This window comes from Gekko japonicus, unplaced genomic scaffold, assembly GCF_001447785.1.
Source record: "Gekko japonicus isolate JY-2015 unplaced genomic scaffold, Gekko_japonicus_V1.1 scaffold88, whole genome shotgun sequence".
Taxonomy (NCBI): domain Eukaryota; kingdom Metazoa; phylum Chordata; class Lepidosauria; order Squamata; family Gekkonidae; genus Gekko; species Gekko japonicus.
In genome coordinates, this window is record NW_015160209.1 from 1,504,243 (window position 1) to 1,527,841 (window position 23,599).

A 23,599-nucleotide genomic window follows, 5' to 3' on the forward strand; every position below is an offset into this window, starting at 1 on the left:
ATCACTTCTTTGGTTTGTGGCCAGTACGTATCTGTTTGAGTGAATGGCTGAGGCTTGGTGGATGTTGATATTCACACAGGAATGTCAACTATCTCAGATGAATTCTATTAATTTCCAAAAACTCATAGCTAGAGCAGTGATTGCTCATGGGCCAGCTAAATGTGATTGACAGCATTCACTTTTGTATGTTTAAAAAGTGGGCAGAAAGAGATCTGTTTTTGAACATTCAAAAAATCAACCACAACCCATTATTTTGGCCACTTCCCAGAATATACATAGATACATCAGCAGCTTTATAGTTTGTTTCAAATACAAGCTGCTGCAAATCCAACACACAAATTTTAAGAAGTACAAATACAGAATTGTATTAAATTTAATTAAATATGTACTTTTAAAAGATCCAAGAATTAGACCTATTCATCAACCCATAAAAACCTTATGATAACCTTAATATAGTTGTAACGGGAACTTTTAGAACTGAGTAGGCCATACAGGAAGCTGCCTGAGACAGCCAAACTCCAGGAACTCCTAGGCTAGTCTGAAAAATCTCAGGGAAGGAGGAATTTCCCTCCCTGCTCCACCCTTGACTTCTTCCCTCTCCAGTTCATTGTAGCCAATTTCCCCATCTTCCACATACAAGTGAGTGAAGGAAGTCTTCATTTACTTGTATGCAGCATTGAAGGGTACTGGAAACGGGAAAGCTTCTAAGGGGGGGAACAAAATTCATCTCTGTGCTCAAACACAGTTACTGTTCTAGAGGTCTGAGATGAGTGTAGCTATGTGGTGTGTCCCTCAGTATTTTCTCAACCACAGACCCATACAAAGAAAACCTTGAGGGATAACCTCTCTCTCTCTCAAACACACACACACCCCACAAGACATGGGAGAGAGGGGGCAGCAAAATTAAGTTTTGTTTCCTTTTACAAACTGGTTCCATAGTTTTGCTAGTACATTTCTCTTTTTCTATTGGTTACATATAAAGTACTGAACATGGCAGTTTAATCATATACAGTGGGTGCAATCTGGCAAAAAGTTAACCATTAAAGTCTCAAGAAACTGGTGTACAGCTAAAGCTGTTCACTTTGATTGTAAGCACATTTACTTGGAAGTAAACCCCAATAAACTTGGTAGGATTTATTTCTGAGTAAACACCTTGGGATTGCACTATATCCTTTTTTTAAACTGTCAACTTATAAGTGACCTCATAGGGTTTTCAAGGCAAGAGATGTTCAGAGATGGTTTGCCATGGCCTGCCTCTGCATAGCAACCCTGGACTTCTATGGTGGTCTTTCATGCAAGTACTAACTAGGGCTGATCCCACTTAGCTGCAGAGATCTGACAAGATCAGGCTACCTTGGGCCATGCAGATCAAGGCACTATATCTTTTCAAAAAGCTGCCCCTGAAAGCCAAGGGGACCTTCAGAGCGGCATCTGGTGCAATACAAATCTATATATACCATAGAAAATGAAAAATAGCGACGCTTCTTTGCATGTTAAAAAATAGTTCAACCATATTCATAGATTTCTTTGTCTCTCCGCCAATATATATTCACATACATCCATGTAGGCATACAACCACACAACTCGTTTTGCATAGCCATGGAATGACCTCCATTCCACAGAGCAAACTGCTGTTCAACAAAAAGGGTGAAAATTCCCAGTGTGTGCACAAAGCTCTGGGGTGTGCTGGGAAAGTAACTTTTTGGATCTTAGCCAATTTGTAATGAGAGCCATCACAGACACAAAACCATTACAATATAAATATTTATTGGAGCAAGATCAAAATGTACTTCTTACAATTTATACAAGCATGTTAAAAGACTCTTCAGTTTCAAAAAGGCATTTTAATTTTTTCTCATTTTCAGTCATATATATATATATATAAATCAACCTGTTTTCAGGTTGACTGCAGATCCAATCCAGTCTTACTTGTCCTTTGATTTTAAAGATGCTGAATTGCAATCCTTCTTAACAGGAATTTTCTACTACAATCTCATGTTCACACACTTATTTGTTTTTTCCATAGCTGTTGCTCGAACTAAAGGCAGAGTTTTCTAACTAATAAAAATACATGTTTATTTTTCTGAAAATACCTTTTATTAATACCAATAATTTATTGTGGTAGTTTTAGACATGTTGAATTAAAACAGAATTCTGGGCTCATAATTATATGAGCTATTTAAGTTTGAATCTTTCCTGATCTAATTTATTCCCATTGTTTATTTCACTGCCAGATTCTTTTGCAAAAAGCCACATTAACACTTACACCAAAAAAGAAAATAATATATTAATTTGTTTACAATTTTATTTCCACTGGAGTATTTGAGTTAGGAATAAGGTTTATGAATTACAAAATAAACTCTCGTAGTCATAACTCACTTAACAGAATCAGATTCTCTATACTATAAAGAAGACTCTGCATACTTGTAAAAAGGCCAGTATGAAAATACTGTTACCCTGGATTGCAGAATTACGGTGTAGATATATGAGGTACAGATATGTATACTGGGATTCTTTATAAACAACAAGTTAGTAACAGTGCAATCCTATGCAGAATCACTCCATTCTAATACTGGAGTAATTCTGCATAAAATTGCACAGTAAGTATGCTCAAAGACTGAGTTCTATTTTACTACTGTTTTCATCACAATGCATATGACCAACCAGTTATCAGTTTCAGGTGGGTAGCCATGTTGGTCTGAAGCAGCAGAACAAAGTCTGAGTCCAGTGACATCTTTAAAACCAACAAAGTTTAATCCTGGGTATAAGCTTTTGTGTGCATGCACACTTCATCAGATATGAATGAAGTGTGCATGCACACAAAAGCTTATACCCAGAATTAAACTTTGTTGGTTTTAAAGGTGCCACTGGTCTCAAATTTTGTTTGGTTATCAGTTTGTTCTTTAAGGCATAATAGAACTATGATAACTGATCATAAACCAGATGTTTTAGCTATGTGCCAAGATCACAGGCCTTGCCACTACAAATGTTTCTAAACTGGGCTGCAATTTGTCTTCGTTTTAAGTAAGCTATTAATCTAATTCTGGAAGCCCCCATCCCACCCCCAACTGGCCAGGTATGTGAAATGAATATAAGACTGATAGAACAGGTCATATGGTGATTCTATTAATTTATCAACTTTTATTTATTATATGAAAAGGATAGCAAAATATTTTAATGCTGAAAAGTGATGCAGAAATGCTATAGAATCAGATCACAATGTAATTACAGCAATAATAAAAATCTCAGACAGCTTTCCAAAGCGCAAATCCTCAGATATAAGCACTGTAGGTCTCCCTGTTGTCTGCAGGTTCAGCTCCCACCCATGGACTGTAGAAATGTATCTGAGAACTGCAAGAAGCTCTCCGAGCCCTGCTCTGACTCCAACTCCCTGCCACCCTCAGGGTCAGGCACCAATTCCTGTTCCTCATCTTTGACTGGACAGCAGGCTGGGGTAACCCTGGGGAGACCAGCCGCCGCCAACGCAGCCCGAGAGCGCAGCCGAGTGCAGACCCTCCGCCATGCCTTCCTGGAGCTGCAGCGAACCCTACCCTCTGTGCCGCCCGACACCAAGCTCTCAAAATTGGACGTGCTGCTCTTGGCCACTACGTACATTGCTCACCTCACCCGCAGCCTGCAGGATGAAGAAGAGCTGCCTGGAGAGAGCCTGGGCCCGCTGAGAGGAGAGGGCTACCTGCATCCGGTTAAGGTAAGCTGTGTAGAAAGAAGCAAGGTGGTGGCTCTTATGAGACCACATCAAGGAAGAATGTGAAAGCTTTACAGAGGGTTCTTCATTGGGAAGAACCCAAAGTGGCTATGCTCAGCTGTGTACCTGTCAAGACTTCTACGTCAGCCCTCATCCTCTTCCTTGGCCAGATGATCCTTTCGCTCCTTGCTTACCTGTTTCTGCTCACCAGCCCTTCTTGCTCTCTGAGATCCATAAACGCAGCTATGAGCGTGCAACCTACGACTGTGTTCTTGGTTACATGGGCAAGGCTGATGTTAGTAGCTGAGAGAACACTCGGGAATCCCACTGAAATGCACTAATGAATCTTACACTGCATTGCATCACCCTTTCTGCCAGTGCCATCGTATCTTCATCACCGTAAGAGTCTGAGTGAAGGCCATTTACCTGAAGCTCAGTCAAGATGAAGCCATGTTAGCCAAAAATAAAGCATACCAGGAAAGTGTCCTAGACAGCACTGCACTCCCTTGAAAGAGCAGGTCTGCAGCCCGGACCTGCTATTAGATCTGTGTTTCTAATTGGAGATGCTGTTCTGGGGCACATGGTACTTTTAAACAAGTTCAGGTTGGTTTGTTAGCTGCTGCTTTTCCTGAAAGAACTGGATGATAAATAACCATGGTCTGATCACATCCAGATTAAACAACTGCAACATGCTTTATGTAAAACTGCTTTTGAAAACTGGAAACTTCAGTTAATCCAGAATGCGACAGTGAGACTTCTGACTTTAGGTTTACTGGGAATGTATGTCCTCTGTTCTGGAAGAACTTCACTGGCTCCTAATTCATTTCTAGCTACAATTCAAAGCTTTGGCTCTTACCTCTAAATTAAGCCCTACAGAACGGGGGACCAAGAAATCTGAAAGAAAGCCTGACAAGGGAGGAATATCCCTTAAAGTGCCATGAACCTTCCTGGTGGACTGTTATCTCAGAGAGCCACTGGCAGCCAGGAGGAAATTAAACCAAGCCCCAGTGCTGCTGGGAATGCTGCAGTGGTTGCTTGGCTCAATAGTGGTTGGAATCAGTTTGCCTGCCTCCTCTTTTTCCTGCACTGCAGCCACCTGAGTCTTAGCTGAGCATCTCCTGAAGGGAAGTGCTGCAGAGTCTAGTTGGCTCAACCTGCTTCTGAGAATTTTAACTTCTCAGTCTGCCATGGCTGTATGTTCCCCTATGAACCTACCTGGTAGCTGTGATCGTCAATGGAGCCCCTGTCTTGTGTGCCCTTGCAAGTGTTGAAAGAGAAGGACTAAACACTCTCTCTTAGCCTCAGTCTCCAGAGGGGGATTACAGGAGAGACAGAGAGATAAACTTTGAGCATCCTTCCTGTTTACTCTTCTGCCTCTGTCCCTTTGATGTGTAGACTGATACTCTCAGGGAATTGCTTCCTTCCGTTCTTTCTCTCTCACACGCACACGAAGAAGGAGCACATTGCTCTTAATTCTGCATCTGCATACATCCAGCTAGTTAGATTAGATTCTATCCCTCTCTCTCAACCTGCACTATCTAGAATTAAAGGATTCTTATTAGTTTGAAACTGACAAGTGGCTCTGTGTAACTCTGCAACTTTGCTAGCACATACAAAACAAAGAAGCTACTGCTGCGTGTAGCCCTTGTGCAGTCTGCTAAATAAGACAGAGACTACTAACTTACTATATCAGTGAATCTAACAGCAAGCGGGTATCTTCCATAGATGAGGGCTTTACTCTTGTAGTGTGTTGAATTCCTGTTGTAAAGCCCTCCCTGCACCTGTTCATCTGTTGTCTGCTCTTCTGAGTTTCAGATATCAGGTGAAGATTGTTTTATTTTCCCTGTTATTTGGTGAGAGGTGAGGATTTTTATGGTATGATCTTTTGACTTGCTGTGACCTCAATGGGCCATACTTTTTGTTGTTCAGTCGCACAGTCGAGTCTGACTCTTCGCGACCCCATGGATCATCTCCCGCCAGGCCCTCCTGTCTTCCGTCATCCTCTGAAGTTGGCTCAATTTCATGTTCGTTGCATCGATGACACTGTCTAACCATCTCATCCTTTGCCGTCCCCGTCTTCTTTGACCTTCAATCTTTCCCAGCATCAGGGTCTTCTCCAGTGAGTGTTCCCTTCTCATTTGGTGGCCAAAGTATTTGAGCTTCAGTTTCATTATCTGGCCTTCCAGGGAACAGTCACGGTTGATTTCTTTTAGGATTGACTGATTTGATCTTCTTGCAGTCCAAGGGACTCTCAAGAGTCTTCTCCAGCACCATAGTTCAAAAGAATCTATTCTTCGGCGCTCGGCCTTCCTTATAGTCCAACTCTCGCAGCCATACATGACTACTGGGAATACCATTGCTTTGACCATGAGGACTTTTGTTGGCAGGGTGATGTCTCTACTTTTTATCATGCTGTTTAGGTTCGCCATCGCTTTCCTCCCAAGGAGCAGGCGTCTTTTAATTTCATGGCTGCAGTCACAGTCTGCGGTGATCTGGGATCCCAGGAACATGAAGTCTGTTACTACTTCCACGACTTTCCCTTCTATTTTACCAAGGAGTGATGGGGCCGGATGCCATGATCTTAGTTTTTTTGATGTTGAGCTTCAAGCCCACTTTTGCGCTCTCCTCTTTTACTCTGAGCAAGAGGCTCTTTAGGTCCTCTTCACTTTCAGCCATTAGAGTGGTATCATCTGCATATCTGAGGTTGCTGATCTTTTCCCCAGCAATCTTAATTCCCCTCATCGATCACTGCCTTGTCCTGGCGAGGGGGCTTGAGCAGTTCAATGAAGCTGTGGGCTATGCCGTGAAAGGCCACCCAAGACGGACAGGCCACAGCAGAGAACTCAGACCAAGTGTGATCCACTGGAGAAGGAAATGGCAACCCACTCCAGTATCTTTGCCAAGAAAACCCCATGGACAGTAACAAAAGGGCCATACTAGCCCAATCTAATTAGAACTCAGAAGCTAAGTAGGAGTTGGTTATATTCAGTAGTTAGATGGGAGACCACCAAAGAAGTCCAGGTTCACTACGCAGAGGTAGAGAAATGGCAAACCACCTGTTTGTCTCTTGCCCTGAAAACCCTATGGGGTCACTACAAGTCAGCTGCAACTTGGCTCACTTTCCACTGTCATTTCGGTTTAATGTTGTTAACTGCTGTTTTACCATCCTTGCGTAGTTGATTTTAGTATTGTGTTAATTTTAATTTTTAATTTTAATTGTACTTTGGGAATTTTTATTGAGAGGTGACACAAAATCTAAATGAATTAAAATAAATTCTCTGATGAGCAGGGTGATGAATTATTCTTTTTCATCCTGTCTGACAATGTGTGATGTGTATCACTTCTCCAAGAATGGTTCCACATGACTGTTTAGTTTGGAATTACCATGCTATTTTTATGAGGATCCATATTATCCTTATATTTTCTTTTCTTATTGCTGTTCATGGCAGTGTTTTTCACTTCAAGTACAAGAACAATGCCAGGCTGTCCCATGTGGTAAAATGTGATTGAAAACACTATGGAGGTGTTACAAGGTGTCATGATCTGAGTAGGCCTGAGAGAAAGACCTAGAGGCCTGTGTGGGAGTGGAGAGCAGACAGACTACAACCCCCACAATGCTTAGCAACGGTTGTAGGCAATCAGTGTACAGAGATTGTGTGAGAGAATGGAACTTAAGCTTTGTGGGCCATGAAACTGTTCTTTCTCTTCTGCGGTCTTGTCTCTCACAGAGCTAAACTGAGGGGACAGTCTGGTCTGAGGAAAAGATCCCTCACTTGGGACAGAGTGAGTACAGGCAGGAGGCTTGGTATAAGAGGGCTGTGGGCCTTGAAATAGTAACTAGTTAAGTGAAATAGGTAGTTGCGTTAGATTTGATTATTTTGCCTTTAAACACTGTTATAGACAGACAGACAACCTTTATTGGCATGTAAAAACACTGTCATATATTTTAAGCATCTTGTCTTGTTTTCAATGCCCCATTACTGTGTTAATAAACCCTGTTTTATGTTCTCTGCCTGGTCATCACGCCTGTATTTTCTCAGCTTAAAAGGGGCATTTTGGTTGGACTTGGGAGGGTACTCTGGGCCTTCCCAAGGGACCCTAAGTCCAGAGTGGTGGCAGACGACGGTGGCAACCCCCTGGGGGTCATGACACAAGGCCTTTCCTTTCAAGCTGTCTTCTTATTTTTATTACCACAAAGAAGACATAGAAAATCATGATCTATACAGGAGGGATAGTTGATTACACATACGAATTCTTAGCAGTTGAGCCTATCACAATGATGCACAAAATAGCCAGGTATGGATTCTTATATCTAAGTATATGACAATATCTCACCATTTACATTTTCTTCCAGTTTTACCTTCTTCCAGTAAACAATGAAAGGTCTCCATCCATCTTATGAGTATGCAGTCAGTCATCTGGAGATATGTTGACCAAAGAAATCCTAAGTCTGAACATATCTTGATGGGGTCTGAAGAGGCTGAGACTGAGATGGAAAGAGATCTTGAGGTCAATGAAAATATTGACTTGGGCCCATTGGTGGCCACTCAGCATGGTAACTAAAGGGAGCTTCCACATTCAGAAGCAGTAAACCTCAGAATACCAGTGGTACGAGGCAACATCAGGGAAAGGCCTTGGCCTCTATGCCCAGTTGTTGGCTCTTCAGGACAACTGGTTGGCCACTGTGTGAAACAAAATGCTGGACTACATGGACGACTGGTCCAATCTAGAAGGGCTCTTCTTATGTTCTTATGGGCAGTTATCACATGTACCACATGTAGCCTGGTACTCTGCATATTTATATATATTGCTTTCTATTAACTATGTTTAGAATTGCACCCTTAAATCTCTTTCTAAACCTGTTATTTGATTGTTAAACCTATCATTACCAGAGTGTTCATTTAATTTTAAATTAGCCTTCTGCTGCTTCCTATCTTGCATTAACAATTACATTTGTACAAAAAGTGTGTCCAGGAGGTTCAGTGTTGCTTTAAATCATCATTTGTAAACAAACAAAAAAATCCTCTTTTTTCTTCACTTACTATTCTCTAAACCAGGAGTGGCCAAACTGCAGCTCGGGAGCCACATGCAGCTCTTTCACACAGTCTAATTTAATGTTAATAAAAAGCAAATTTACATATTTTTCAATAAAAAGTGTGTGATATTTATGTCTTGCAGCTCTCAAACATCTGACGTTTATTCTGTGTGGCTGTTACGCTAAGCAAGTTTGGCCACCCCTGCTCTAAACATTCTGGCTTCAGTGATATTCTCTTTGTATAGGTAAACAGTTTGTGGATGATCCTACCTTGTTTAAAATTTAGATTTTGATCCTATCAGTGCTTTCCCTTTTTCTTCTAACTAGTTATTCTTTTACCTGGTCGCAAACTTTTTGCAGAGATCTGTTGAATTTGAACTTGTTAATCATAAGAATAGTTATAACTTACATATTGGAAGTGATGGCAGAAGATATCAATAGGGATTTTTAAGAAAAATATGGGACAATCATGAAAAAAATGTTATATGACCCTCTATTGTGCAGTGTCTAGCCCTGGTAACTACAGATTTCTCCTTCTGGATACAATAGATGCCTACAACATTATGTCTGTGTGATTTCTGAATTATAATTTAAATCATAATGCCTAAGCAATACTAACCTATTGTGCATCTTTGTTTATATTTTCTTACAGAAATGGCCAATGCGATCAAGGTTATACATTGGAGCCACAGGACAGTTTTTGAATCATCCCATGCAAACAGATAATGTGAATCAAGGAGAAACATCAGCGAAATCACAAATCTAACCTCCATTTCTCTTTTGAATACTGTAGTATTTATTATGCCAGATATATTTAAATTAAAGTGCATCTTCCCACCAAATGCAATTTTTTTTCAAAGATAGATAGGACTGCCAACATCTAAAGCAGGTGGTCATACTGAAATATGGGGATGGTTCATACATGTGCTTTCTTTATGAATAGAGGTGCAAGCTATAAGGACAACTTCCATAGTTAGAGAAATGGCCAAATATAATTTTCATCTTGAAAATATTGGCTCACTAGAGATCCATGAGCTTGCAAGTCATGTTATGCTATTTGTGCAAAGAATTCAATTCTATTTGTGAAGTGACTGGATATAATATGAACTGGAGCCATTATAGATCAACCTAATGGACAGTGAGGAGTTTTGCCATGGATTTCCGTGAATTGTGGATTTCATCCCATGATGGTTGTTATCTCAGTTCTGAACACACATATCAGGAACCACAGATGCACATGTTAGCTTGTACATGCACCCAGGCTTTGAAGAACATAAGAGTCCTGCTGGACCAGACCATCTATCTCCTGTTTCCAACAGTGGCTACCTAGATGCCTTCCAAAGAACATCAGTAGGGTGTCAACCTTCATCCTTTTTTGTCCCTGGCATCTGGTCTTCAGAGAGAGGTCATGGCTCAGTGGTAGAGTATCTGCTTGGCTGAAGTCCCAGGTTAAATCCCCAGTATCTCCAGTAAGGATCAGGTAGTAGGTGATGTGAAAGACCTCTGCCTGATACCCTGGAGAGCCACTGCTATCTGAGTACACAATACTGACTTCTATGGACTGATGGTCTGATCCAGTTTAAGGCAGCTTCATATGTTCATGTGAGATAACTGCCAGTGAACATGGAGGTTCAGCTTTGCTGTTGTGTCTAATTAATAAATGTATTTTCTGTGACTGCTCAGGATCCACCAGTTTCTAAAAATGGCAGCAAAATTTACAATGTGGTTTGGCTGGTCATAGTGAAGAGATCAAAGAAATAGCGCAACTCTGAATCTGCACATATGTGGACCTTGCACATGTGATTTTATATCACAGCTTAAGTGTGTAGTATTAAGAGTGTCAGTGCAATGAAACTTAATTTGAAAATCTGGAAGCACTTCCAAAAAAAGGTGTCCCTACAAAATATACAAACTCTCTAACCTACATATTTGCACATACAAATCTAATACTTTTTTGGCTCAGATTTATCTTGTATGATCTTAAGTTTATTGACATCTCTCTGATAGTGTGAATATGTGTTCATAATGAAGTGAAAGATTTACTGTAAAACAAACTACCATCGTGATATATAAATAATATAAGCAGCTCCAACCCTTGTAGATTGACTCTAACAGTAATATATGTTTATAATGTAATAATTGTTAGCACTTAGCTTTATTATTGTGTTATGGCTTGAAATGTTGTCTTACAGCGTGAAATGTACTAAGTGTTTGATGGCAGAAAGAGACTAAGCAACAGTGTGACACCAAACGTGTATGTTTTATATATGTGAAACAATTTGATGTATTCATTCACCAAACAGAGCTTGCATGTTTGGTTAGTTCAAGTCAAACATTTGCTGTATTGTTGTTGTTCAGTCGCACAGTTGAGTCCGACTCTTCGCGACCCCACGGACAAGATCCTGCCAGGCCCTCCTGTCTTCCGCTGTCCTCTGAAGTTTGCTCTGAAGTTTGCTGTATTAGGCAAGAGCAATTAGAATTAAAAGTCCAGTAAGAGTTCACCCAGTTTATTTATTCAATGTATTATGTTATACATGACTTGAAGAATTATGCTACATGTAATTTTTTATATTAAATAATCTAAAAATTAACTGAGAAGTGTCAAAGAAATGCAGACGTTTCCTAGAAAGACAAGAAAACTAAAGTGCAAGATGAATATAAGAGGAATTTAAGAGGAATATTTGGGAAGTTTCTTGATTTGTACCAAACCAGGCAAATTATAATTTTATCACATTTTATAATGTTTGGGTGTTCTTAAAACAATCATAGTAATGTCTTGGCCCTTGACTCACAGGGTTAATTTGAATCAGTTATCCCCATGACTGATCCTTGGAACCTAACCTTTTAAAATTGAATTCCCATGAATTTGTCCTGGAAAATGTAACAGACACAGATGGCAATAGATTCACAAAGGTGCTTCCTGCTTGAAGAGGACTGATTTCTCATCTTCCAATGCCTTCATTTTTAGGCATTGCTACTCTTTTTTACTTTTATATTTTAGTAACCTCAATAATAACTTTCAGCACATTACTATTCCGTATTCAAACTTATTAAAATCAAACTATATAGATATACACAAAACAATAAAGAAAATATGGACATATAAATGGTAGATGTATCTGTTATATGGCCACCAAGTTCCAACAGGCTATACAATAGTTGTTTCCTTTTTTAAGGGTCTCATGGTGAGGTATCATAACCAAGATATTCCCCACATGGTCACCAAACCTTGTTACATTTTTCAGAATGTTCAAGCGTCAAATTAATAGTTTGATATCTTTTAAAATAGAGATAGTAAATCTCATCTATCTAACCCACAGGGGAGTGGAATACTCAACAGTCGCCTCTTTCAGTTCCATGGGGTTGACATGGGTCCTCCTTGGCTTTGCTTTTTATACCCAGATACAGAGCTGAACCGCAGCATCATTTAGGAACAGAATTGGGGGCAACTGCATGCCCTGATGGGTTTCAGATCACAAGTGATTATTTCTCAGGAATCCCCACAACCCCATCAGATGTACTGGTTCAGTACACAATGATTATAATTATAATTATGAACAGTTATACGGCAGGTATACTAGGGATATATACAAAAGGCAGAAAAATTACCTGAGTTCATAATGTTGCTATATTTCTTAAAAGGTATTAAAAGCAGCCACAACAAATGTTCTCAGAATTTCCTTTTTTTTGTTGCAATGTCATGTTGACTATATTCAAAATAACAGTGCCATCCTAAGCAGTCACGCCCCTCTAATTCCATTGATGTCAATGGGCTTAGAAAGGTGTAATTCTGCTTAGGACGGCTGAGGGGTGACATGATCGAGGTTTAAAAGATTATGCTTGGGATAGAGCAGGTTGAGAAAGAAGTACTTTTCTTCCTTTCTCACAATACAAGAACTCGTGGGCACTCCATGAAATTACTGAGCGGTCAGGTTAGAACAGATAAAAGGAAGTACTTCTTCACCCAAAGAGTGATTAACACATGGAATTCACTGCCACAGGATGTGGTGGCGGCTACAAGCATCGACAGCTTCAAGAGGGAACTGGATAAACATATAGAGCAGAGGTCCATCAGTGGCTATTAGCCACAAGATATAAGAGTGTTGGACTAGATGGGCCATTGGCCTGATCCAACATTGACTTCTCTCTTATGTTCTTAAGCTCTCCCTCCTCTGTGAGGGCAGATCTGCGCGTTCCCTCCCCCCCATAGCTAGCAATCCAAAACAGTCCAGTGGCACCTTTAAGACCAAGTTTTATTCAGGTACAAGCTCTCCCTCCTCTGCGAGGACAGATCTGCACGTCCTCCCCCCCCCCCCAATAGCTAGCAATCCAAAACAGTCCTGTGGAGTTTGAGTGGTGGGTGTTGCCTTCTGACACACTTCCAGTGATGTCAGGGGGTGTGGCATATGCAAATAAGCTATGCTAATAAGTCATGCTAATGAGCTGCACCTCTTTTTCTACGAAATGACATATATATATATACACACACACATGCTAATACTGCCTTGTAATTTTTTTGGGCATGTGGGTTGAGAAGAAATAGTATATTTAGAGTCATAGGATTAATCCAATTTTTTCTATTCGTTTCACTTCTCTCCTGCCCTCCTCCACCTTCTCAAGTCTTGACTTTGCACAAAGACAGCTCTGTTCTAAGTGGTCTCTACGGGAACAAATGGTGATTGGCAGAGAATACATTAACACAGAAAATATTTAACTTGAGGGTATAGCTTTGTAATTATAGCTGTATATATGAGACAAAGTGCACTGCACAGAATATTTTGAACATGCACAGTATTATGTACATTATTTATTGATTTTTTTGTATTTGTTTCCAGTTGTCCACTGCGACGGAGCTGTTTTATTTAATCTTGTACAACAACATCTAATTGAGGTTGCTACACAGAAAAAAAACGTTATAAATGTATGTGGATCATACATTTCCTGAACCATATGTTGTGATAACACAATAAAGATTTCTTAAAGAGTTTATATTAATTCTTATTTTTACACATTTAGTAAAATTAAATTTTAAACTAAGTTTTAAAAGCCAGTTATATTTTACCTGCATTTGTATCACCTTTTTGGAAAGAAATAGGCAGCCTCATACAATAAGAACAAAGTTTGAGTTAAAGGTGCCACTAGAGTCAAACTTTGTTCTGCTGCTTCAGACCATTATGGCTACACACCTGAATCTGATACAATAAGTGTTCCTCCAGAATAGGAGTCTTGTCAGAGGTGGCATAAGAACTCTTGCACAAATGATAATGTCACCAACTCCGTGCTCATACAACAGAAACACTAGTACAAAGAGATTATGAGAGCATGGGGTGGATAACCAGGTGCAGAAATGTTCAGCTGCTGCTGAACTGTTCTCTACCCTTTTGCCCTGCAGGATCAGAGCACATAGAGCAGTTCAAGAAAAAACTACAATTTTTCAGTCAGCCACCCTTGAGGGAATGGGTAAGTATTGTCCCACTGGTTACATTCTCCCACCCAACAGGAGAATCCTAATGTGCAAGGAACATCAAGGAAAGGGGGATGTACAAGAACTTGAAGAGTATCTGGGTGTTGGGAGGTGGGGTTTGTGGTGCGTCGCATTTGCATGGACCCGGAAGAGCTCCCGTGGAACCAGCAACTCTCCGGGTCCTGAGCAGGGCGTCCAGGTTTGTCCGGATCCTGACGAGTCTTCCTGTAGGGGGGCTCGTGGCAGGGGACTTGATCCCGGGGCTCTCATGTATGGCAGTGCGCAAGTAGACCCCAGATTGTCCTGATGCAGGAACCTGTGAGAGATCGCTCTTTGGCAGCCATTGAGGGAAAAGACGTGATCAACCATTTGCAACAAGAGATATTTTGAGCCTCATTCATAACACCAATGAAGATTACTACCGTGAGTACTTGTAAAAGCAACATTGAAGATTCTAACTATCGTTTGGTTATGCCCCTTTAAGCTTTTAAAAGGACAAGGAAAGGCGGGGCGGAAGTTCCCCCCCATCTTCCCCCTCTTAGCAGCTGCAACGAGTTAACAAAGAAAAGCTGCACTAAATATTTCTCTGTTTGGGGCAAAAGAGATATAAAGACTGTTGTCTGAGTTTCTAAGATCTTTTCCTGGAGTATAACTTTGTTTAAACCCTGGATTTTTTTCAGTTTCTGAACCTAAATGTTATATGGAATATATAGACACCTTCTTAACTAAATAACCTTATTGGAGAACATATCTTGTCAAAAGGATTATAAATTCTTTTCTTCGGAAGAAAGAGGGTCATTTAAAACTGATTCTCTTGATTTATAACTGTTTTCTATGATACCAGCCTTACTGTGGGAATTATAAAAGTTTATTGTGCGCAGGCTCCATTCCATAAAGGCAAAACATCTGACCCATGCTGAAAGATTCCTGGTGGTTAATATGTCTCCCATAGAAATTATCTCGGAAATGCGGTCAGTGTTCTAGGGACTATTAGAAAATAGTTTCAGAGACCTTTGTTTTGCTGAGTTGAGTTGGATTTTGCTACTGTGCTAAAATGAGTGCACAAAATATATATGGAAGACTGCTGAATGAGACAGCTGCAGAAAACAATACTGAGGTTACTTTGGAACAGATGTCTTGGGAGGAGCTTAAATACAGAATCTCGGATACAATTAATTTGGCAGTTCAAGAAGCTTTTGAGTTATCACAAGATAAGAGGGGAAATATATCAACACAAACTACAATTGAGATTAAAAAATCCCAGCAAGATACAGAGAAAGATACAGATCAAATCTACAAGCAAGAGGATGCGCTTTATAGAAGGAAGAATACACCAAAAAGAAAAGAGAAAGCTTTGACAGAGGATTACAATAGAGCTATGAAAAGGCAGATAAATAATGAAAATTTTAAAACAGTAAAGGAAATACTTATCCAGAGAGAAGATAAAAAGCAACCCATGGAATCTTCAACTACATCAAGAACTGAATACAGATGGAGAATCTTAAAAGAAAGTTTTTCCACCTATATAAACAAGAGACATAAGATTAGGACATTGGTGAAGAGAAGGAACCAGAAGAAGAAGAGACTTAAGCTCTATAAATAAGTTTGATTTAAGAAATGCCTTTGTATGGTTACTGATTGAGAATGGCTTTGTTGGAATCTGTCTGTGCGCATATATAGCGCATTGATTTATATCAAAGGTATTGGAAGATACATTCAGAATGTTCAAATAGTTACTGCAAAATATGATATCAGAAGTCTAGATGGTATTAGTAAGATTGTGTAACTAAAAATCTTTAAGAGGAACTAGGGAAATATACTTAATTTTTTTAAATAATAAAGCTATGTAATGCTAGGGTAGGGAACTTATTTGAATGTATCTGATTGAGACTAGCTATGATGGAACATGTTTTTTGTGTAATTATAGCATATTGTTTCATATTCAAGATATTTTCGTGGAAGTTAAACTTAAAGTGAAAAATCATGGCACATGATGATAGTAGAAATTTCAGTTGTATTAACAAAATGTTTAAGAGAGACTAAGGAAATATGCTTAAATTTTTAAAATCCAAATCTATGCAATGGAAGATCAAGCTAAAACTTTTAAACGAAGTATATCATAGTTGACAAAAAATAATTTGAAAGTTGTGTTTAAGAAAATCCAAGGTACACTTGATTATATTAATAGAAAACTGTAATGAAATACTTAGACAATGTTTATGTAGTAGAAAATATATAATGTTAAAATATAGGTCTGCAAAAACTTTACTAAATTGGATGGTAGAAAGATAGAGAACTAGATATCTATGTATGAGGTAGATTAAGAGATATAACGTTGTTCTGATTATTCTCATATGTTTGTTTTGACTTTTATTCTAAAATAATAAAAATTATTATTAAAAAAAGAGTATCTGGGTGTTGCTGCTCTTGCAAATCCATAGTTCACTACCATGTGGCTGTGCTATTGGCTGCTACAGCTGAATATAATTACTGTCCATGTGCCTCTCTTAGCTATTTCCAGGTAGTTATCCAACAGAGAGGGGGAAAGACAATAATGAACCCCAGTCAGAATGCAGTGTCACCCATCAGCTGTTACTGGGAAGTTGCTAACTCTTGTTCTAGCCCAGGGGTGTCAAACTCATTTGTTATGAGGACCAGATCTGACATAAATGAGACCTTTGTGGGCTGGGCCATGTGTGTTATAAGATGTAATGCCAGGTACCAGAGATACAAACTTTATAAAGGACACAAACACAATTAAATATTTTTTTACTTACTTTGTTGGTCTTAAAGGTGCTTTGTATTTTTCCTGTGGGATTGAGGCGGCCAAGCAAAGCAAGCTCTCCCTCCTTCCCTTTGGGGAAGGGCCTCAGCCAATGGAGGAGAAGAGAAGCTTTCCTCTCTATATCTCCTGAGCAACTGAGAGTCTGGCAAAGCAAGCTATGATGCTGCAGCAGCAGAACTGGAGGAAGAAGCAGGAGACACTGCAGGCCTGACAGAAGCTCTCTGGGGGCCTGATCCGGCCGCGGACCACGTTTGACACTCCTGTTCTAGCCTGGCTCATGCACAATTGCAAGCCTCTTAACAGAGTTATTTGATCAACACAGTTCTACCTACTGTAGACATGTAGTAACAGGGACACCTGTACCTACGATTTTGCAGTCAGTGCAACTTTCAAAGGCACAGGAACTTTGTTAGAGTCCTGAGATCTGTTATCACTGGGGACATCCCACCTACCTGTCAAGGAACAAAGGCAAGCTGCATATGGTTACTACATACTCAGAAGATGTTTGAACTGCTTCAGCACCTAGGACTGAAACTTCCCAAATCAGCTTCTGCAAATCAAGGTCCAAATTCAAGATGCCAAGACAGACAGAGAAAAGCACCAAAGAAACACCACCAGCAGAACAGCACCTCTCAAATCTATACAATGAGCAACATTAGAGCATCCAAGAAGTTGGGACCCATGTTCTAAAGCATCAGACCTTAAATGAAAGCAAGAAGTACTCCTGTGGTCCATGGCTTTTGTATGGCATCCAGAGTTTTCATCTTTAATTATGCAATAGCCTTTGGCAGGCATTTTGCTGATCTCCTTTTACCTCATCTAACCATTTAGAAGAAGTAATCATTTCACCATTCTGGAATGAGGCACAATTTGTGGCACTTCCAAAACCAGCTAGAGATCTTACAAATTGTAACTCATATTGGCCCCTGTATTTCCACAACTGAAGAGGCTAGAGACATATTTTAAAACAAAATGATGGCATATGGTGCCAAGGGAAGGTAAAAGAATGGAGCTTCTTCCACAGCCCACTACAAGGGGACCTGCAACTGCTCAGAACACAAGAATCAATAGGCACATATGATGCTGGTTGTGCGCTTTTTTGGCAGCCGAGCACTTAAAAATCAGTCTAGTGACAACTTTCTCACTATTTTTTACTCCCCCCACTTTCCTTTTTGCTAGCAGGTTAAGTGACAACTGCTGTATAGAAAACAGGAGTCCAATGTATTTGAAAAAGTGTGCCTTGCACACGAAAGCTCATACCTTGAATAAACTTTTGTTAGTCTTAAAAGTGCCACCGGACTCTAAATCTGTTCTACTGTGCAAAAGAGAGTTCCGAATCACAATAGGAAACTAGGGGGCGCTCGAGACTCCCTCTCTATGATAGAAGCCGAAAAGATCGGGCGGGCCTTGAGTCACGCGGTGAGAGCTGGAGTCTTCCGGTTCCCGCCTGAAGCACGAGTCTAGCGTGGCCGATATCGGAGACTGGCGCGTCAAGGAAGGTACGCGGGAGAGCCCGGGGGGGGGGGGGGGGGGCTGGGGCGCAGCCGTCCGGCGGGATCCCTGCGTAGGTGGTTGTGCTGTCTTCCTTCTTGAGCTCCCCAATGGGGCTAGACTGAGCCAGCTCCCCCCCCCCCGGTAATAGAGCGCATGAGGAGACGCCCGTCCTCAGCCAAAGGCGGAAGGTGCTGGCGTGGGTCTTTGTTAACTCAACATCGCTACCGCGCGCGCTTCAGCGTAGTCTCCTCATGGGGGTAGAGCTGATAGAATGGGCTGGAAGACCACGTTGTTGAATGCTTCGGCTACATTAACAGTTCGCTCGTTTTTGGATGACCGCAAGGGGACAGTGGGCTGGGCTGGACCCTTTCTCTGGTGTGCTGAATTGTTACTTGCGGAGAGCCCTTTTAATGTATGAGCACATTCATTGCATTTGACTAGGTCTTAGTCTGGCATTTTTAGGCCCACGGCTCAGGACGTTCAAGTCTGGATTGTAGGCAGGATGTGTGGCCTGCTTGTATGGCGATTTCTAGACACGCGGCCGGGAGATGTAACTGCTCTTCCGCGGATGAATTGGGAGTCTGTTCAAAGCTGCCGTTGCTTGGGAGGCAGCCAAACTCATTTGCCGCCAAGTGTACACTCCCCAACGAATCATAACCAATCCAGATTCCTTGATTATTATATCTGCAGTCCTTACTTTGCCAGAATTCCCTTTTGTAAATTAAGATATACACCTTAATATGTATTGTGTGTATTTTATTTATACCCCACTCTTCTCCCCAGTTGGGGACCCAACACAGCTTGCATAATTCTTCTCTCCTCTGCTTTATTCTCACCACCGTGAAAGGTGGGTTATAGTGAATGTGTCTCACTGGCCCAAGGTCACCCAGAAAGCTTCCATGGCGGGGTGGGGATTTGAACCTGGGTCTCCCAGATCCTGGTTCTACCCTGGAATCATTGCACCCCACTGGCTCTTTTAAATAGCAGGACAGGTTATAAAGAAAAACAATCTGATTCTGATTTAAATAAAACAGTAAATGGTGCTTTCACTCTGTTGTGTTTTCTTAATCTGACTTAATGTGAACTTAGTGCAGGGTTGGATGTTCAGTTATGAAGCTGTGAGTCTTATCAGATACTAAAAACAGTTTTTTAAATACCTTAAATAATTTGAAACAGTTCCATTAATAGGCAGTAAGTAAAGATACTAAGCATACATACGTTATTGATAGTATCTTACAATAATCCTGTGTTATACTAAATTAAACAAGTATGTAACTTTTGTATTTGTAAGAGCTGCTTTATGAGCATTGTGGCTTTATCAAATATTAAAGGCAGTTTGATCTAATGTGATGTTATAGAACAGCAGGCTGATACATATGGCCAAGGAACTTTGATTTGAACTCTTGAGGAACTTATTTGTTACAGTATAACACAGGATTGTGGGTTTAGGGAGCTGGTCCATGGGGTCGCAAAGAGTTGGACTCGACTGTGCGACTGAACAACAACAACAACATACACCCAGTATACTAATGGATTTGTATACTTTATTCTTTTTAAACCTGTGACATTCCAATTTGTGAACTATTCCTGTTTTTGTCTTATTATGTGCTCTGAAAGCTTATGTTCCAAAGCGATGGAAGTTGCTGTAATCTTTATTGTTAGTTCCTGTGATAGATAAAATACTATCCTAAAAGCGGAGGTACAGTGAGCCATCGTAACTTTTTAAAAACAAGCTAGACATATTTGTGTATTTGCTGATGGCATCCTTCTTTGACTACATGTGAAAATGGTCCTTTTGTACACATTTGGTAGAATTGACATAGGATTTAATTGGGTGGTGTGTTGAGGACACAATGGGGAAAAGTTTACTTCCAGTATTGATTATTTTGAGTTATTTTTAATCCTCCCAAGTTGTCTGAATGATGATGAATTAGACAGCTAAACATCATTATTGCAGCTGATGTCTTCATAAATCAGTGGTACCAGCTGGATGTCTCATTGCTAATGATAAATTGCCTCTTTGTCAATTGGGATACTGGTTAGAGAGTCATCCTACAGCCCTGACCCATGCCCTCTTCACAGCATAGCACTGTATGTAAGTCTGGGGATTCCATTTTATTGAGGTTTTGTCTTGATGGTGCTGTGAAATACCATGTACTTCGTTTGAACTGAGCCTGTAGGGAATACGTTGTTGTGCTTGCTTAGATAGCTGGAGTCCCAAAGGTACAGGAGTTGTAATCTTTAACCTTGCTTCATCTTTCATACTTGACAAACAGGATTGACTAAAAGTGCAGTGTATATTCCTTAGAAACATTACACATCTGAAAAACTTTCTGACTTTGCAGAGAGGTTCTCTTTTTGGGAACTTGTGAGCAGTTAGAATATTGTCAATAAAATATTGTTCTCCTGTTAAATGAAACTGTGCCATGTTGTTGTATTAATTTCAGTAACTAAGAGTAATTGCTGAAATCCAACAAAGTTAATTACTGAAAGAATTGAAAACTAACACTTTTATTGAACTGCAGCCAATTTGGTTTATGTGTTTCTGCAGGTTTTTTCATCAGATACTGAAAATGGAGTCTAAAATCATGTTTATATTCAGTGGCTTCCAAATCCTTTGGGTTGGACTGTCTCAGTCATTTCAACAAGCAAGGTATAACCTGAACCCTCAAGAGGGAATACTAAATGTATGTTCTTTTTGATGATTGAATTACTCAGAGCTGGGGAAATGCATGGAACCTGAAGCAATCAAACTTCTTGTTAAATTCAGCTTCAGATAGGTTTAACAATTACTTTGACATATTTAGATACAATGAAAGGAGAAACATATGGTGACTTGATTTTAGACTATTCACAGCAATGTAAAACTCTTAAAATGTTTATATGTTAACTAGGTAAATGAACAACTGATTTCCATGAGCACCTGTTGCTGCTTTGTTGGGGAGAAGAAATTTAAATATGAGCTTGTTTCATGGCTGTTGAACATAGATCTTGCAAGTCTGATGAAGAAGACTCTAGTAAATGTGCCTGGAATGGCAAGCGAAACTATTGCCTGTCAGAAAACACTGACTCCTCAAATGTCTCTTCCCTCAGAAGCCATCCTCTGGCTACGAATCCTGCCGTTGGTTTTCAGACCCAGACCAAAACTGTCTCAAAAGGCAAAAGACCGAAAATGAAAGACCTAACAGTGAAAAACCAATTTCCCCCTCCAGATCAGCCGTTTTATTTTCTCTCTCAGCTGTTGCTGGCCAGTCAGAGAATGAGCAGAGCAGCCCATCACCTAAGCTCTTCTCTCCATGGAAGATTAATTCTTGTACTCCCTGACTGAGACCAAGCAGCTTTTTAAAAAAAACCCTGCTTTTCTGTGCTGTCCATCACAGCAGGTCTCAAGCTCCCAACTGGCTACTGAAATGGCTCTGAATCTGTGGGTTAACAGCGCCCATTCCAGGATCAAGAAGATGCATACAAGCTTGAAAATACTAAATGTTCCCTTGGCGAACTTGTTCCTAAAGAATTCTGAAAATATTTTCTGAATAATGAAATCACTCATTCCTCAAGAATCTCTTTCCTGACATACTCTCTCATATAGTAAATGTACATATTATTTTTGAGAATATAGATCGAGGTAGTCAGCCATGTTGGGCTGAAGCAGTAGAACAAAATTAGAGTCCAGTGGCACCTTTGAGACCAACAAAGGTTTATTCAGGGTATGAGTTTTTATGTGCAGTTTGAAAAAGTGTGCTTTGCACACGATAGCTCATACCTTGAATAAACCTTTGTTGGTCTTAAAGGTGTCACTGGACTCTAAATTTGTTCTGTTTTTGAGAATAGTTATCCTGAATAGGCTAAACTGTTAAATTAAGTGTTTCTAATTTTTGTTACAAATAGTATTTTTAAATGCTGCTTTATCTCTTAGGTTTCCTTTTGTGTTTGTTGGAAACCATCAAGACGGCTTTTTGTTCCTTAAGTTAAAGATAACGGTGAGTGTTTTATCTTACCAATAGCCAGGATCCTATTCTTTGGCAAAAATGTGTTTTTGAAAATACGTACAATTTTTAAAAAATGTCTCCTGTGCAGGAGTCATCTTAGGTAAATAGCTCAGAGGCTGATGTAATTTCATACAACCTGAAATCGTCTTTGTGTGTAATTTCTTTTAATTCCTGCATTTGGAAACAGACAGTAGTATTTACTTTGCAGTCAAGTACTGAAGCAGGGAAAATATTTAAGTAAAGAAAACTAGTCAATTTATGTAGGAGTTTGAAACATGATATTACTGGCACGGTGATGATTTCCTTTTTGCCGTTTACCCATCTGAAATTGTGCTGATGTGTATTTACGCATTCTGAGGTGCCAGTTAAAGTTTAAATAGGTCAAGTAACTTGTTTTGTCTTCCAGCAGAACATTCAAGTTCTGTTAAATATTTTTATTTCTGCAGTGAATATCTCAATTGTGTGCCTAGCGGACTTCAGATGAATTCAGACACCTGACTGTCACATTCTTCTTGCTTACAGCGGTGAAAGACATACTTGAAGTGTGAGGTAATTCTGTCTTCTGTTAATAAGATGTCAATCCAGAGTACTGTAGAAATGCCTTACGAAGAAATTAGGTGTGAAAGAATCAGAGTTAAAATGGAGGAAATAACTGTAAATTATGCAGGAGAGCCATTCATTTTGAATTAAATGTAAAATTAAATTGAGATGCCATTCTTTATGCAATATTGTAAAGGCTTGCTTTTACTTACACTTCTCTTTAATTGAGAACAAAGACAACAGCTTCAATATGGAAGAGACATTTGCTTTGTGTATTTTGGAGTTTAATGTATCAGCTTAATATAACAGTATTTTGCAGCAATTTGATTTGACCTACCCACTTCCCTTTTTCATTACAGGGTGGCAAGAAAACACTTGACAAGAAGACAAGAAGAAACTTAATTTGTGACTTTGAAAGAATATGCTTATGGTGGATGGAGATAGTTTCTAGAGTGGGGTATTGAAAGCCCTTCAACTCAAGCATTGTCTATCCTAACGGAATATTTTTCCATATGGTAATTTTTTCCAAATGCATGCACATTTTGCACTTAGCCTGTTTTAAACACATTCGTAGTCCAACTTCACC

General features: G+C 39.9%; 1 protein-coding gene and 1 long non-coding RNA gene across 2 annotated transcripts; both read left to right on the plus strand.

The window, feature by feature from the left end:
• The first annotated feature begins 3,325 nt into the window (after positions 1-3,325).
• TCF24 (transcription factor 24) lies at positions 3,326-9,507 on the plus strand. The gene is made up of 2 exons (XM_015408921.1): positions 3,326-3,709; positions 9,394-9,507. The coding sequence occupies exons 1-2, from the start codon at positions 3,326-3,328 to the stop codon at positions 9,505-9,507; spliced, it is 498 nt and encodes a 165-aa protein (XP_015264407.1).
• Positions 9,508-18,421: 8,914 nt separating this feature from the next.
• On the plus strand, positions 18,422-22,970 carry LOC107108615. The gene is made up of 4 exons (XR_001482445.1): positions 18,422-18,489; positions 21,036-21,137; positions 22,401-22,464; positions 22,920-22,970. It is a non-coding gene; the product is annotated as an uncharacterized LOC107108615 (long non-coding RNA).
• Positions 22,971-23,599: the final 629 nt, after the last annotated feature.